This window comes from Trichomonas vaginalis, chromosome V, assembly GCF_026262505.1.
Source record: "Trichomonas vaginalis G3 chromosome V, whole genome shotgun sequence".
Taxonomy (NCBI): domain Eukaryota; phylum Parabasalia; order Trichomonadida; family Trichomonadidae; genus Trichomonas; species Trichomonas vaginalis.
The window spans coordinates 13,172,797-13,186,626 of record NC_067207.1 but is presented as its reverse complement, the minus strand read 5'-3'; the positions used below and the strand labels follow the sequence as shown (position 1 = coordinate 13,186,626).

At 34.5% G+C, this 13,830-nt stretch overlaps 5 protein-coding genes and 4 pseudogenes across 9 annotated transcripts, besides 1 other annotated feature; 1 reads left to right on the top strand and 8 right to left on the bottom strand.

Annotated features, from left to right (window-relative positions):
- Window positions 1-9,978: part of a mobile genetic element that runs on past the window's edge.
- On the bottom strand, window positions 576-1,483 carry TVAGG3_0328100 (annotated as a pseudogene). Its single transcript has one exon. A coding segment is annotated over exon 1 (908 nt).
- TVAGG3_0328090 lies at window positions 1,878-2,253 on the bottom strand (annotated as a pseudogene). The gene has a single exon. A coding segment is annotated over exon 1 (376 nt).
- Window positions 2,861-3,721, bottom strand: TVAGG3_0328080 (uncharacterized protein; the record flags this gene model as incomplete). The annotated part of the gene is made up of 1 exon (XM_051230344.1): window positions 2,861-3,721. The coding sequence occupies one exon, from the start codon at window positions 3,719-3,721 to the stop codon at window positions 2,861-2,863; it is 861 nt and encodes a 286-aa protein (XP_051100074.1).
- On the bottom strand, window positions 4,945-5,930 carry TVAGG3_0328070 (uncharacterized protein; the record flags this gene model as incomplete). Its single annotated transcript, XM_051230343.1, has 1 exon — window positions 4,945-5,930. A coding segment is annotated over one exon (986 nt), but the record flags the coding sequence as incomplete, so codon positions are not given.
- TVAGG3_0328060 (His-Me finger endonucleases family) lies at window positions 5,972-6,556 on the bottom strand (the record flags this gene model as incomplete). Its single annotated transcript, XM_051230342.1, has 1 exon — window positions 5,972-6,556. One exon carries the CDS (start codon window positions 6,554-6,556, stop codon window positions 5,972-5,974), a length of 585 nt encoding a protein of 194 aa, XP_051100072.1.
- On the bottom strand, window positions 6,816-7,400 carry TVAGG3_0328050 (phage tail repeat-like family; the record flags this gene model as incomplete). The annotated part of the gene is made up of 1 exon (XM_051230341.1): window positions 6,816-7,400. The coding sequence occupies one exon, from the start codon at window positions 7,398-7,400 to the stop codon at window positions 6,816-6,818; it is 585 nt and encodes a 194-aa protein (XP_051100071.1).
- TVAGG3_0328040 (uncharacterized protein) lies at window positions 7,420-7,575 on the bottom strand (the record flags this gene model as incomplete). The annotated part of the gene is made up of 1 exon (XM_051230340.1): window positions 7,420-7,575. One exon carries the CDS (start codon window positions 7,573-7,575, stop codon window positions 7,420-7,422), a length of 156 nt encoding a protein of 51 aa, XP_051100070.1.
- TVAGG3_0328030 lies at window positions 7,595-7,997 on the bottom strand (annotated as a pseudogene). Its single transcript has one exon. A coding segment is annotated over exon 1 (403 nt).
- TVAGG3_0328020 lies at window positions 8,014-8,972 on the top strand (annotated as a pseudogene). The gene has a single exon. A coding segment is annotated over exon 1 (959 nt).
- Window positions 9,979-13,830: the final 3,852 nt, after the last annotated feature.

Below are 13,830 nucleotides of genomic sequence, written 5' to 3'. Positions count from 1 at the left end.
GATGGAGATATAATGTCTGACAAAGAATATTTATTGTATTTCTTTGAGTATCTTACGTTTAAATCACCTATTCTAACCAATTTAGTGTTATTGTCTATCTTTTTAACTGTTTCAAACTCAGTGTTTGTCATTTCCTGTTCTTACATACAAAATAAAAAAAAATATTTTAAAAAAACTAGCTTTATTTTTTCTATCTTAAGGAAATTCATGATTTTCATAGAGTTTTAGGCGACCAGGATTTCTTACCTACTCGCTGTTCTTCATGATTTTCATAGAGTTTTGGCGAGTAAGATTTTCTATCTTGTATAAAAGATATGATTTCAGGGATTTTTTTGACGAAGTGCAAAAGTTCTCTTCGTAAAAAAATAACAGTTATATAATGAAATTTGGTCATTTTTTCAATAAAAATAATGTTTATGTTAGAAGTTAGATCTAACATGTTTCTAACATGTTTTCTAACATGGTCTAAAACACACAAAAACTCATGAAATTTCATACGGAATTCAATAAAAATAATGTTTATGTTAGAATGTTAGATCTAACATGTTTTCTAACATGTTTTCTAACATAACTATTTACAAGCGTTTTACATGGTATATGTTGCGATGGTTCATGACTCTAACAATTTCGTGGCTTCAATTTCTTCTTTTAGTACATCGAATGTTTTAACGATACCGAAAGTTTCTTTATACTTCTTCTTGACGTCAGATAGAAGGAAATCGTCAGCTGTTGGATAGTTTTTGTTTAGAAATGTCAACATGTCCATTTTATCTTCTGCTGGTTTTCTGCTTCTTTCTTTAAATCTGCATAGTCGTTTCGCATACGTTCTATCTCTTTGACGGAGTAGTTATATTTCCTCATTGCTGCTTTACATTTTGAACATTGCGGGTTCATTTTTGCGTTATATTCTGAAACCTACCTGCTAAAACAACTAAGGCGTCAATGGTTTTCTTCATCTCGAACATAGCGGGTCTTATTTGTTCGTTCCATACCTTACCCCTACTATCTTTATCTCTTATTTCCCAAACACATTTTGCAACTAACGAAACAAAGTTGTCGTAGGTCTTAAATTCTTCGGATTTGTATATGTCAGAGATGTTCTTATATACCATGTCGCAATCTTGTCCATGACTTTGTGTTGCAATGAAATCCAAGAAACTCATAGTTAACCTTTCGTATGAACTTCTTTATTTCTACTGAGTCAGTCAGTCCGACTTCTATTTCATCGAATTCTGGAATAGTGAGTTTTTGTTGTTGGATTTCAGGAAGTTTAGGTAAATGGTCAATAATATCCTGCATTTCATAAAGATACTGTTCATTTGTTTCATCTTTCGCACTACAGTCTAATTACTTGTTAAAAGTTCTTGCTTTATCTTCTGATTTTTGTTTCGAAAGTATATGAAGAAGGAATGAAGCTTTTCATCTCTACTAACATTGAAGTTGGGTTCATGACTAACGAGTTTGGTGCTGTAGTTGCTAACATGTTCTTACAATAAAAATAAAAAATATTTTTTTTAAAAACTAACTTTATTTTTTATGTTTTTTGTGAAAGTGTCAAATTCATGAATTTCGAGAGTTTTCTACGATGTTAGAAAACGTGTTAGAAAACATGTTAGATCTAACATTCTAAATAAACATTATTTTGGGTCTTTTACGCTCATTACGAAGAAGTCTTGACAAACATTTACGAAGAAGTCTTGAAAAAACATTTACGAAGAAGTCTTGACAAAACATTTACGAAGAAGTCTTGACAAAACATTTACGAAGAAGTTTCGACAAATTCGAGAGTTTTCTACGATGTTAGAAAACATGTTAGAAAACATGTTAGATCTAACATTCTAACATAAACATTATTTTTGTCGAAAAAAATGGTTCATTTACTCACAATATTTTTGTACAAAACGACCCCAAACTTTTAACTTCTTTTCTGCAGCTTCTAATGCTATCTTAGCGAGTTCATATTCTCTAAATTCTCTCTTTAAATCTTCTTGTTCCCATTGGTCTAGTTCGTATGGCGAGTCTCTATAACCAGAACATATCTCACGTTCATGTTCTATTTGTTTTTCATGCATTTTTTCTAACTTCTTCTTCGAACAAAGGTTTTGCATTCTCTACTGTATCTTCAAGTTCTTCTTCATCTAATTTCTCATGAACTTTCTTGTCTATGGAGTCCATAATTTTTCCAACTGCTATGCAATATTTTGGAGAGGCCCACATTGCTATATAGTTTACAAGTCTTGGGTCTACATACGTTCCTCTAACATGTTTGATTTCATCCGGAATTCCTGCATGAACTTTGTATAAAAAGCAACCGCCGAATTCCGGCGGTTGGTATATTCTTCACAAAATGCCTCAAAAATCTTCCAGGACTTATTTTCCAACAACTTTCTAAAGTCTTTCCTAAACTGCTGACACATATTTGTTGCATTTACATAACCATCCATGTCTCTACGTAAGACTTCAATACCGTTGTAAGTGCCTTTTGTGAATGTTTCGCCATTAGATTTGTTCGTGAACGTTTTTGCTTCGACTGTCATTTCAGTTCTTACAATAAAAATAAAAAATATTTTTTGGTGGGACGTCGGACATTCGTTTGTGGCTTAACCGTCGGACATCCGTTTGTGGCTTAACCGTCGGACATCCGTTTGTGGCTCGACCTCAAAACAAGCATTTTGTGAAGAATATACCAACCGTCGGAATTCCGGCGGTTGCTTTTTTTATACAAAATTCATGAGTTTTGTGTGTTTTCTACGATGTTGTCAAAATGTCATGTTGTCACACTTTTTCAGAGAAGTTAAAATGACCGAGGCACATAGGCACATAGGCACACCTAAAAAACATCTACCCTAAACATTATTTTTCAATACTTTTTCAGCACTTTTCCGTAGTTGTATATGAAAGACAATTCGAGATAAAAGTCATAGTACAATGGAATAATATGTTGCACACCGTTTGTTGTGAACCAGACTTGAAAGTCAGAGAAACTGTTACTAGGTGGTTCGTAGAATTTAGAAGCAAAGTCATAAAAGTCCTTACCAATACATAGAAAACTATTGTTGCTTGAACTGAAACTTGCATGACACATAACATTTTGAGGGTCAAACACGTTTTTATAAACTGTCAAATCTGTTGGTGGGCGTATAAATTTAAACGGACCGTCAGGTGGCAATGGTTCGTTCTGGTTTAGTAACCGAAGAAATTGTGCCCAAGAACGTTTGTCTACTTCCCAAAATAAAAACTCTGTACTTCTTCGAGGGTTAATTTCAATCCTTTGAAATGAAACGGTGGAGTTCATCTTGTCATATTCTAGTTTCAGATAGTATGTTCCATTTAGTAAAGAATCGTATTTTTCTTGAAATTCCCAGTAGTATTTGTTTATTTGAGTTTGAAAGTCATTTAGAGTTTTCTCAAGACTTTCGTCTGAACGAACTGTAAAGATTCTCATTTCGTCAAATTTGTCTATTAGACCATCAGAACCTCTATACTGCCCATGAAAATATACTGCGAACATAAAAGCGTTCGTTCTTTTTGAAAACAAAACTCTTCTAAATCCTATTGCCTTTGCATCTGAAGGACTTTGAAGCCAACGAATTGGATAGTCAAACCTGTATGAACGGGATGAAATTTCTTCATCTGAAATATTTCTACCGGCATTTGTAAAGATATAGTCTAACGGTTTTGTATCTGCTACTTTTGTTCTTTGTTTTTCAACCTGAAACATTTAATATATGTAAAAATATATGGTTTTAAAAAACGTTTTAAAATGGTATGCAATGTTTTACTTCATGCAATGTTTTACTTCATGCAATGTTTTATTTCTGTGCCGTCTTCAAGCACACCCCAGTACTTACGCTTGGAGAGGACATGAACTTCGGAAAATACCTTATCTAGCTTAAAACAGCCCATCTTCTCACCGACCATACCCATTTCAATGAGTTTGTTATACCCTTCTTCGTTCGTCATGAGTGCGTCAATGTTCTCATAGTAAACCACAACTTTCGATTTGACTTCGGAGAAGAATTTGTTGTAGTTGTCAAGGACTGCTTTTGCGAACTGAGGGTAAGACCAATGTTCGACAATAGGTTTTACTGTGGTTACTAAGCCACTTTGACCTTGAGTGAATTCGTACTTCAAAAAAAGGAGAAAACCTTTCAACAAAGTTGTCGACCTTCTCATAATGTTTACTCTTCATCTCTTGAGGTTTCTTAATGGAATATCCCCATGTCGGAATTCATAAGCAATTTGAGTGTCATTGCAAGTTTGGGGTTTGAAGCTTTCCTAATATCATACAGTTGTTGTATGACTTTTCCAACTGTATAGTTCCTTCCCGGGAACTCACCATCTTCGTTTGGAATTCCAGTCGGGATATATTGGACAAACCTCATGTACGCAGCGTTAAGGTCGACATAGTATATCTTTTCATCTGAGTCGAACTTGTCGCAACCAATTGGTCCAGTTTGTGAAATTCAAGTGAGTCTCTTATCTTCTGAGAAACTTCTCCTGTTATCTCATAAACATCGTCAAAGCAACCTGTTTCATATAAAATCTTCTGACCTAACTCAGATGCTCTCCAATACAATTTGACGTCAATTGGATGTCTCAATGGAAGTTTGTTTATAGCATCTTGAAGTTCTTGCAACCTCATTGGAAGTTCTTCTGGTTCAGGTTGGTATCCGAACAATCCAACTCCTTTTGGAGCTGTGTACTTCTTTTGTGCTATAACTTTGTCTGGAACAACTTTTGGTCTTGCTAACAGTGAAAAGTTTGTTTCGTCTTTTGGTACAAAAGTTTCTGTCAGCTTGTCATCTGGAATTGGTTCCAACAAACCTTTCTCGAAAAGAATGTTAACAGCTCTGACAATGTTACACTTACCTTTTCCGAACAATGGGTTTGTAAGACTTTCGTTCAACATGAAGTGGTTGTGGACAAGTACAATCTCAACCATGGTAAGTCTTGTCAACAACATAGTCGTCATGTGAAGAACCTTTCTCAGTCGGAATGTTGACTCGGATATTCACATTTGCCAACGGTGCAATTTTTGACAATTGACCTCTAAGAATGTACCTTGTCTTCACACATGACTCAAGGTACTTCATCTTCTCTTCTGTAACAAGACCAGAGTTCCTGAGACATGTAAGAATACAAGGTTCATTGACAATTTTTTCAATTGAATTGTAAATTCCATACCTTGTCAAGTCAATGTCAGACTTATTTATGAAGGGGAAGTATCCAGCATGTTGTCTGACTGCTTGAGGGTTAGGTTGGTACCATTCGAACTTGACACTTGCAATTCCTTCAATTGCATTCAAAATGTCTGAGTCGGAGTCAACCATTTGTTCTCTCTTTGTAGTCTTGAAAGCGTCAAGAAGCATTGCAGCTGTTGTGACATTGCCATGCGCATAGTATATATGACCGTCCAAATCTGTTATGGTCAATCTGAGATTGTATCCTTTCTTATTTCCGTCTTGAATGGCAGCAAGTACTCCCATGAAGCCTTCTTTGTTCTTTCCTTCGTCAAAGTTTACTGTAAAGGTTCGACCAGATGTAATTTGACTTCTAACTTCGCGATACTTTTCATATGCATATCTTGTTCTTTCCATGGGAGCATGACCATCCTCTGCACTACCTTTTTTCCTTCTCAAGGGATGCAACTGTTCGTTATGTTTCCAGTAGAATCTGGCAAAGCCGTCGTGTCCTTCAATCTGAGGCTCAGTAACATTGAAAGGCAAGTTCATAAGACGTTCTTCTTCTAACCTCTCTAGTCTGTTTGGATAATTTGCGCGTGCTGTTTCCAATTCCATTTCGTAGCGAAGACCAGACAATTTGTCATAGACTTTTATGGGTCTTCCCTTCCTATATTTAAAATTCTTTGAAACTCTCCAACCATATCTTTCTAACTCTGCTTTTATTCTAGCAGACCTTCTATCCATTCTATATGGGGGCATTTTTATAAAAATAAAAATATACTGTTTTAAAATGGTATGCCATATAGCTTCTTGAATTTGTTGAGAAATATATGAACGTGTTTTCCATCTGTATCTCTAGTGTTTACATAAGCATAGCCCGCCTTAGTAAAACATACTTGTAATTTTCTATAGTTTACGCCGGTATAAAGGTAGAAAGAGTCCTGTTCTTCGCTATAGTAGTAAAACTCAAACGTATGCTTACCATAGTCTGTAATTTCAATTGCTTCATCTTCTAGTTCGTCGACAAATTCGAATACAATATCTCTAAATTTGCCTATGTTCTTACTGTTTTCAGAACAAGTGACCCAGCGTAAGTTTTCAAGTCTATTGTCGTTTCTTATATGGTTTATGTGGTCTACAAAAGGTAGATTGTTAGGATTCGGTATAAAATGAGTTGCAATGACAACATGTTTAAAATAGTGTTTTCCACCAATCCTCATCCTAGCATATCCGTCATTTTGCTCCCATTCGCTTAAAACTCTTTTTGTCTTTTTGTTTCTGACTTCAAATGACTCACAACAGTGAATTTCATATTTCTCATCTAACAAACAAGTTTTCCAACGGTCTTCTCCAACAAACTCAGCGTACATTTCAAATAAAATAAAAATATATTTTTTTTAAAATATTTTGTTTTAAATGGTATGCCATTTCATATTTCATCGTCTAATTTCTCATGAACTTTCTTGTCTATGTTTTGTTGAGACTTCTTCATCTAATTTCTCATGAACTTTCTTGTCTATGTTTTGTTGAGACTTTCTTGTCTATGTTTTGTCAACGGTCTGTTCCAATAAACTCAACGTACATTTCAAATAAAATAAAAAAATATACTGTTTTAAAAATGTTTTTACTTTACTTAACATAACCACCGGCTGCCATAAGTCTTTGACGCCAACCCATACCAGCTAATGAAGGTTGACTTGGTTTAGTTTGGAAACTAAACTTTGGTTTTGGTTTATCTTCAGTTTTTGGTTTTTCTTCTTCTATCGGTTTTTCGTCACTTTTCGGTTCATCTGACTTTACCTCACTTGCAGGTATGGTTGTGTCGTCAACATCTTCATAAATGTCATATGCCATTTGTTTTTGTTTTCCTTTCAACTTTTTGTGTTTGTTGTAAAGTTTAGAATATTTCGACTCTAAGTCAATGAGATGTTCTATAATGAACTGTTGATCGGTGAAGTAAACTTTTCCATCTGTTGTCTCATAAACTCCTTCAGACTTCAATATTTTATTTGTGAGAGTCTGTTTCTTTTTTGAGATACTAGCCGTTCCATTTCTATGAAAAGTGACTTTGTAGTTAGGGTTTGTATTTCCAGACCTGGCACTTTCTATTATTGAATTTTTCTCTTCATCTGTAAGTTCTTTGACAGGTTTTGACAATGGTTCTGAACTTTTTGTTTGTGGTGTCAAATCTACCGTTTCAACTTCTTCGGTCATTTCATCTCAGTAAAAAATTTTAGTTTGGTTTGTTTTCAACTGGTTGTTTAGGTTTTTTAAGTCGGTCTAAAACTTCCTGAGGTATAGGAAGAACTTGACAAACACGTGGTTGTGTAACTGCTGGAAGCCGACAAATCCATCTTGAGCCCATTTGTCTCAATGCTGTATTGTTCATTTCATCTCAGTAAAAAACTTTACATTCCCCAAGTTTGAGGTGGTTGCGGTTGGTTATTGTTTACCCACTGTTGTGCATGGTTATATCCTCTGTTAAAGAATCTTTCACCTTGGTCCATATAGTGTCCTGCTTGGTTATAGTAGTCATTTGCTTTGTTATAATAGTTTCCTGCTTGTTCTGGAAACATTGTCCATCCATCCTTGAACTTTTCCTCTTGTTTCAGGATTTGGAATAAGATTTGCTGCATCTCGTGCTACATCCCAACCTTTCTGTACAGTTTGTATAATAGGTTGTGCTTTCTCTTTCAGTATACCTAATGTACTCAAAATCTTCCTTCCAACTCCAAATACACCTCTGGCTATTGTCCCACTGCGGGCCAAAAATCTAGATGCAACTCCTGCTAATGCGCCAAATAAACCCATTTCTTATAGGATAAAAATGACGAATTCAAACAAGGACCCGTATGTTTCTAAAGCAACAAAAAAGCACTCATGGTAAAAATCTTTAGTTCAACACCAAATGCTTGGTTTATGGATATCTTGGAAAACATTCCGAGGTATAGAGAAGATGGACCACCATACTGGCTAATATTTGTCGGTCAAAACACAAGATACTGTGAAGCCATACCATTACAGTCCAAAAATATTTTAGATGTGAAAACTGCTTTGACAATATTTGTTGACAAATACCATCCAACAAAAACTGACATCTGACTGTGAACGTTCTTTCAAATCAGACGATATTAAAAACTATCTGCGTTCAAAAAATGTAAACCAATATTTCATTGTCGACCAAAACCATTCTGCTCTTGGTGTCATTGACAGTTGTATAAAAATCTTAAGAGACTTAAACCAACCACAAAGTGGTGAGGTAGATGAAATGTCATATGACGACAAGTATAGACACTTCTCCATGGCAAAGATGAGACAAGTTTTAAATATTTACAATAACCGTAAACAAAAGGTTTGGGAAACCACTCCCCCGAAGAAATGAAAAACAAACCCTGACTTAGAGAAAGACTATATATTTAATAATTTAGTCAAAAGAGACAAACAAGAAAGAATGCCGGGCTTCAAACTTCAGAAAGGTGACAAAGTAAAAATAGAAATACCTAAACGCGACCCATATGAAAATACTATTGACTATGACAACAATGGGAACCCGACAGGTACTCACATTCGTGTTCGTAAAAATAGAAGAAAGTATACAAGAGAATATTATGAAGTTTTAGGCAAACATGGCAAAATGTACACACTGCAAGCAGAAGATAAAACTACTATTGTCAGACCTCGTTTCAAACTTGTTAAGGTTCAAGGTGTATACTTTCAAAGACAGTTCCTAACAAATATAAGACAACTGCTGACGAATATGCTAAAGAAGTTGAAAATGACGACTAAGCAATTCTATATACCATGCGTAAACTGTCATGTAAGGTGCATGTAGTCTTTACTTTGTCCCGTTGTTTGTGTATATCCTGTAACGCGATGTGTATGGTTTCCATCTCCCTGAGTGTCACTCCAGTAACAATTTATAGCAAACTGAAACGTCGTCTTTAACATCATATCCTTTACCTTTTTTCAAGGCGTGCCAATCCCAAAATTTATGCTTATAGCCAACCTGCTTGAGATGTACTTAAATCTACGTAGTGACTGTGTGCAGGTAAATTTTCACCTGAAATCGTTTTACTTCCACCTGTTTCCTTTGAAGAGTTTGCACAATACAAAAACCTGTCGACTATTTGAGTCCAAGTTCCAAAACCCAGAACTGTTTCTGGTCTGGTAGAGTTCATTGACGTATAAATAGAGCCTATAGGATATACTGTTTGAAGTATTTCTGTCTTTAACGTTTGAAGCTCTGTTTTGTCAGCTTTCTTATCTAACTCATCGTTAACATATGTTTTGTCAGCTTTTATCTAACTCATCGTTAACATATGTTTTGTCAGCTTTTTTATCATATAAATCTTGAGCAGTGAATTTAACTTTGTTTTCATCCTCCATGACATAGACATTTCTACATCTAGTGTATTTCATCGTCGTTATGTCATCCTCCGATGTTAAACCTTGTGGAAAGTTAGGAGGTTTCCAATTTAATACATCCCCACCAGTTTCTTCAACCGTTCCTTCAATATTTTCTATACCAACAGTGCGAAGAAATCGTCTGTGTATGAGTCTTTTTAGAATATTCTTTGTCAGCTCTTGTCACTTCACTTGACATTTTATTGTCAACATATGTTTTATCTGCTTTGTCATCTAACATTGCTGGTAGTTCATCTACGTCATAGATGTTATGTGTATGATGTTTTTGTGGGTATGTTCTATCTGTCCATGCGAGAATATAGTCTCTTGTTGCATCTACATACTCTTTGTCAGCTTTGTTGTCAATATCTGCTTTCAAAAGAAGTTTCATCTATAGGTTTCTCGTTTAAAGTTCTTTTTGTTGGATTTATACAAACAGTATGGTTCTTACTGTCTTTGAAACAGAAACTCGTCTGTCAATGGGTTTATCGTCAGTTTTAAGTTTCCTTCTTTCAATGACTCAGATATCTTAGAATAGTTTGAAAAGTTTGTTGTGTTCTTATTTAGAGCTTGTAACAATGAGTTGTCGGTTGTGTTGTATTTCTCTCATAGACGCTGTTTCTTTCGACATTTTTATTCTAGATAAAAAATGCTTTCAATAGAAAAGAAAATTCAAGAGTTGCTACAACTAAACCATTAGATGAACTTTTTACGAATGTCGGTCAAAAGTTTGAGACAGAGACCGTAAAGCATGAAGGCTATCGTTTTGACTACCCGTTAAGATGGTTAAGAGACCCATCCGTCACAAAAGCTGTTGGCTTTTCGTAGAATGAAGTTCATTTCAGAAGCCATACATGGTTTCCCATTTACGGTCGCTTTTGAAATTCGATACTATAACAAAGAGAAACGTACGTATGAGAAATTTGAACAGGGAAAACTTTTACAAGTGAATTTGCTTGTAAACTTAGAAACAACTCTTCAAGCTTTTCAAGAAAAAATAAACGATATCTATCTCGAATATGCAAAACAGTACAACATTGACGAAGGAGAGTACCATCTCGATATTATATATGACAGGAAAAAATGCAACTGTTAAAATCAATAGAATAGAAGACCTTTGGAGAAGACGTTTATATTTCTACAAAATATAACAACTTGGCATGGTATAGATTTATGAGGATGTTAAATCAGCCTGCAGCATATCCAGTACACCGAACTTTTATGAAGTCGAAAACCCTAATGGAACATATGAAATGTTTTCGACTCAGATGCTATTATCGTTCATGCTTCATTTTCTGGTGCACAAAACTCTTTTTTATGCTTGGCAAATGACTTTTACGAAAAACCTACAAAGCTATATGAACCACCAAGTGGAAGTATTTCAGACTTTCAAGTATGGTTTACTACAGATGGAAGAAGAGAATAATTCCTTATACCATGCGTTTTACTTAGAACTTAGTTTCATATACAACTACTATCGAACGGTAAAAATATAATTTTAATACGGTTGAGGTGTTGGATTTGGTTGCCAACTAGACTGTGGTGCAGGTTCAGGCTGTTGTATAACAGGAGCTTGTTCTTCTGGTTCAGGGTCTTTAGGTATAATACCAACGAACTGACCTACTCTTTTACCAATATTTTTTGACTCCGTTCCAAATTCCTCTTCCGACGGTTTTTATTCCATTCCATATACCTCTTCCAACATTTCGAAAGAAGTTTCCTATTCTTCCAAAAAACCCATTTTACTATATGAAAAATCTAATGTCCACCTAGTCTCTTACGTTTCCTTCTGAGTTCCATAGCATTCTTTAACTGGAGCTCATACATTCTATTTCTCCTCTGGTAGAAAACATACTCTGGGTCAACTCCTGTGTTCGCGTCATCTGCATAGAGTTGTTTATATCCCACTTCGGGGTTTGTATAAAACTCTTTCCATCTCATATTTGCATACCATGGTGGTAAGCCAACGCAGCGTCATTTGACATGGCAGTTTGCATTTGTACATCTGTTGGCACTTGACCATAGTTTGCCATTGCAGTTTGTATTCTAACTTCATTTGGAATATTCTCTGGGTTTGGTTGTCCAGGTTGCTGTGCATTCGCTAAGTTCTGTGCGTCCATTTAATATTAGATAAAAATATCTCTTACGAGTACATATACTGAACATTTGCTGGCATTGGTTCATCTTCATATTCTCTGTACTTTTCTGCCACGTCAAATAAGTAAATGACACAATGGAAAAAACCTAAAACAAGTAGTCCTATTTCAAACCACATTTACTTACCAATAAAATTTCTTTGTTGTGACACTTTTTCCGGTTATAGGACCTCTCTCATATTCTATCTTATCGTATCTAAACTCATAGTCATGTATTCCTCTAACCATCTCATGACACTTTCCAAACCACTTTTATCGGATGTAAAGTAAAAGCATGGATGGTTATGTAAAACGTCTAAAGTTTCTAAAGAGTCTCTCAAAGTCCAGTCTACTTGGTATTGAAAATCCCATGTGTTATAGAACGGCGGGTCCACTATAAAGAAAACATTTTCCTTGTCTTTATATTTTTCATACAACTCTGTCCAATGACATCTCACAAACTCTATACCCTCAGTATATTTTTCTATGTTCTCTTTGAAAACCTTTGTATAGTTAAGATATAAAACTTTTGACATAAGTGTTTCAATGTCATGAACTCTTATAGAACCACTATACAATAGTCTAGAAGATATACTATCCCAGTCAATATACTCTGCTTTTTTCAAAACCTCTCTGACAGTATTTTTCTTATCTAATGGTATACGTTCCATCTTACCTATAGGTATCTTTTCTTTTAACTCTTTCAATATTTTGTTTGTGTCTGGTATATGTTTGAGACGGTTCATATAGTTGTCGAAGTCATTGCATATAATCTTTGAGTCTGGGAATATTGTATGGCACAAATGGGATATATAGAAACTTCCACCGAACAAATCTACAAATGTTAGACCATTCGGTAGTTTTCTTAAGTCTCTCTCAATAGAATATCTTTACATCTACTCTTATTTCCAAAGAAGGGTAACGGTGGTTTTGTGAAATTCATTTTATATTTAATAAAAATGTTTTTTTCCTGAAAAGTGACAGAAAAGTGACAAAACATGTACGAAGAAGTCTTGACAAAACATTTTACGAAGAAGTCTTGACAAAACATTTACGAAGAAGTCTTGACAAAACATTTACGAAGAAATCATGAGTTTTCTACGATGTTAGAAAACATGTTAGAAAACGTGTTAGATCTAACATTCTAACATAAAACATTATTTTTGGGTCATTTACGCTCATTACGAAGAAGTCTTGACAAAACATTTACGAAGAAGTCTTGACAAAACATTTACGAAGAAGTCTTGACAAAACATTTACGAAGAAGTCTTGACAAAACATTTACGAAGAAGTCTTGACAAAACATTTACGAAGAAGTCTTGACAAAACATGAAAACATATATAATTTGTGAAAAGCTCCTGGAAGACCTCCGAATAAAAACTTCATTTATGTGGGCTAGAAGGCACGAAGTGCCTGGAAGACCACCCCAAGAAAAAAAAAACTTCATTATACCAATCATCCTCAGGGCTAGAAGGCACGAAGTGCCTGGAAGCCCCACTTCCTTTTTTTTTTTTTTTTTTTTTTTTTTTTGTATCATTTTTTTTAACATATGAAGTAAAAAATGTATGATTCTTACGGTTTTTATTCTTACGTTTTTGAATAAATCAAGATTTAAAAAATTTTCAAAATTGTAAGACATTTACACTCAGCCCATACATAATGAAATAAAAAAAAATAATTTTTTTAAAAAATAAACTTTAAAAATTCATGTCTTACATTTTTTGAATAAATGAGGGGTCCCTCGGTCCCTCGGTCCCTCGGTTAATTAACATCTTTTTGAAAATAGTGACAACATGACATTTTGACAACAGGGGGAAAAAAGGAGGAAATTCATGTCTTACATTTTTTGAATAATTTATTTTTTTAATTCGTAAGAAAATGAGTGGATCAAGATTCGTAACCGTCAATCAATTAATGGATGCTCTTTCACCAATTCTTGAAAATGTTAAACAAGTAGATGTTTATTTCGATGATTATGTAGAAAGTTTATATTATAAAGGTAAACATAATATTAAACCCATTGCTTTTGCATTTGATAATAAATTAATTGAAAATGCAAAAATTTGGGAATTAATTCCGAATATTGAATTTATAACAAATATTA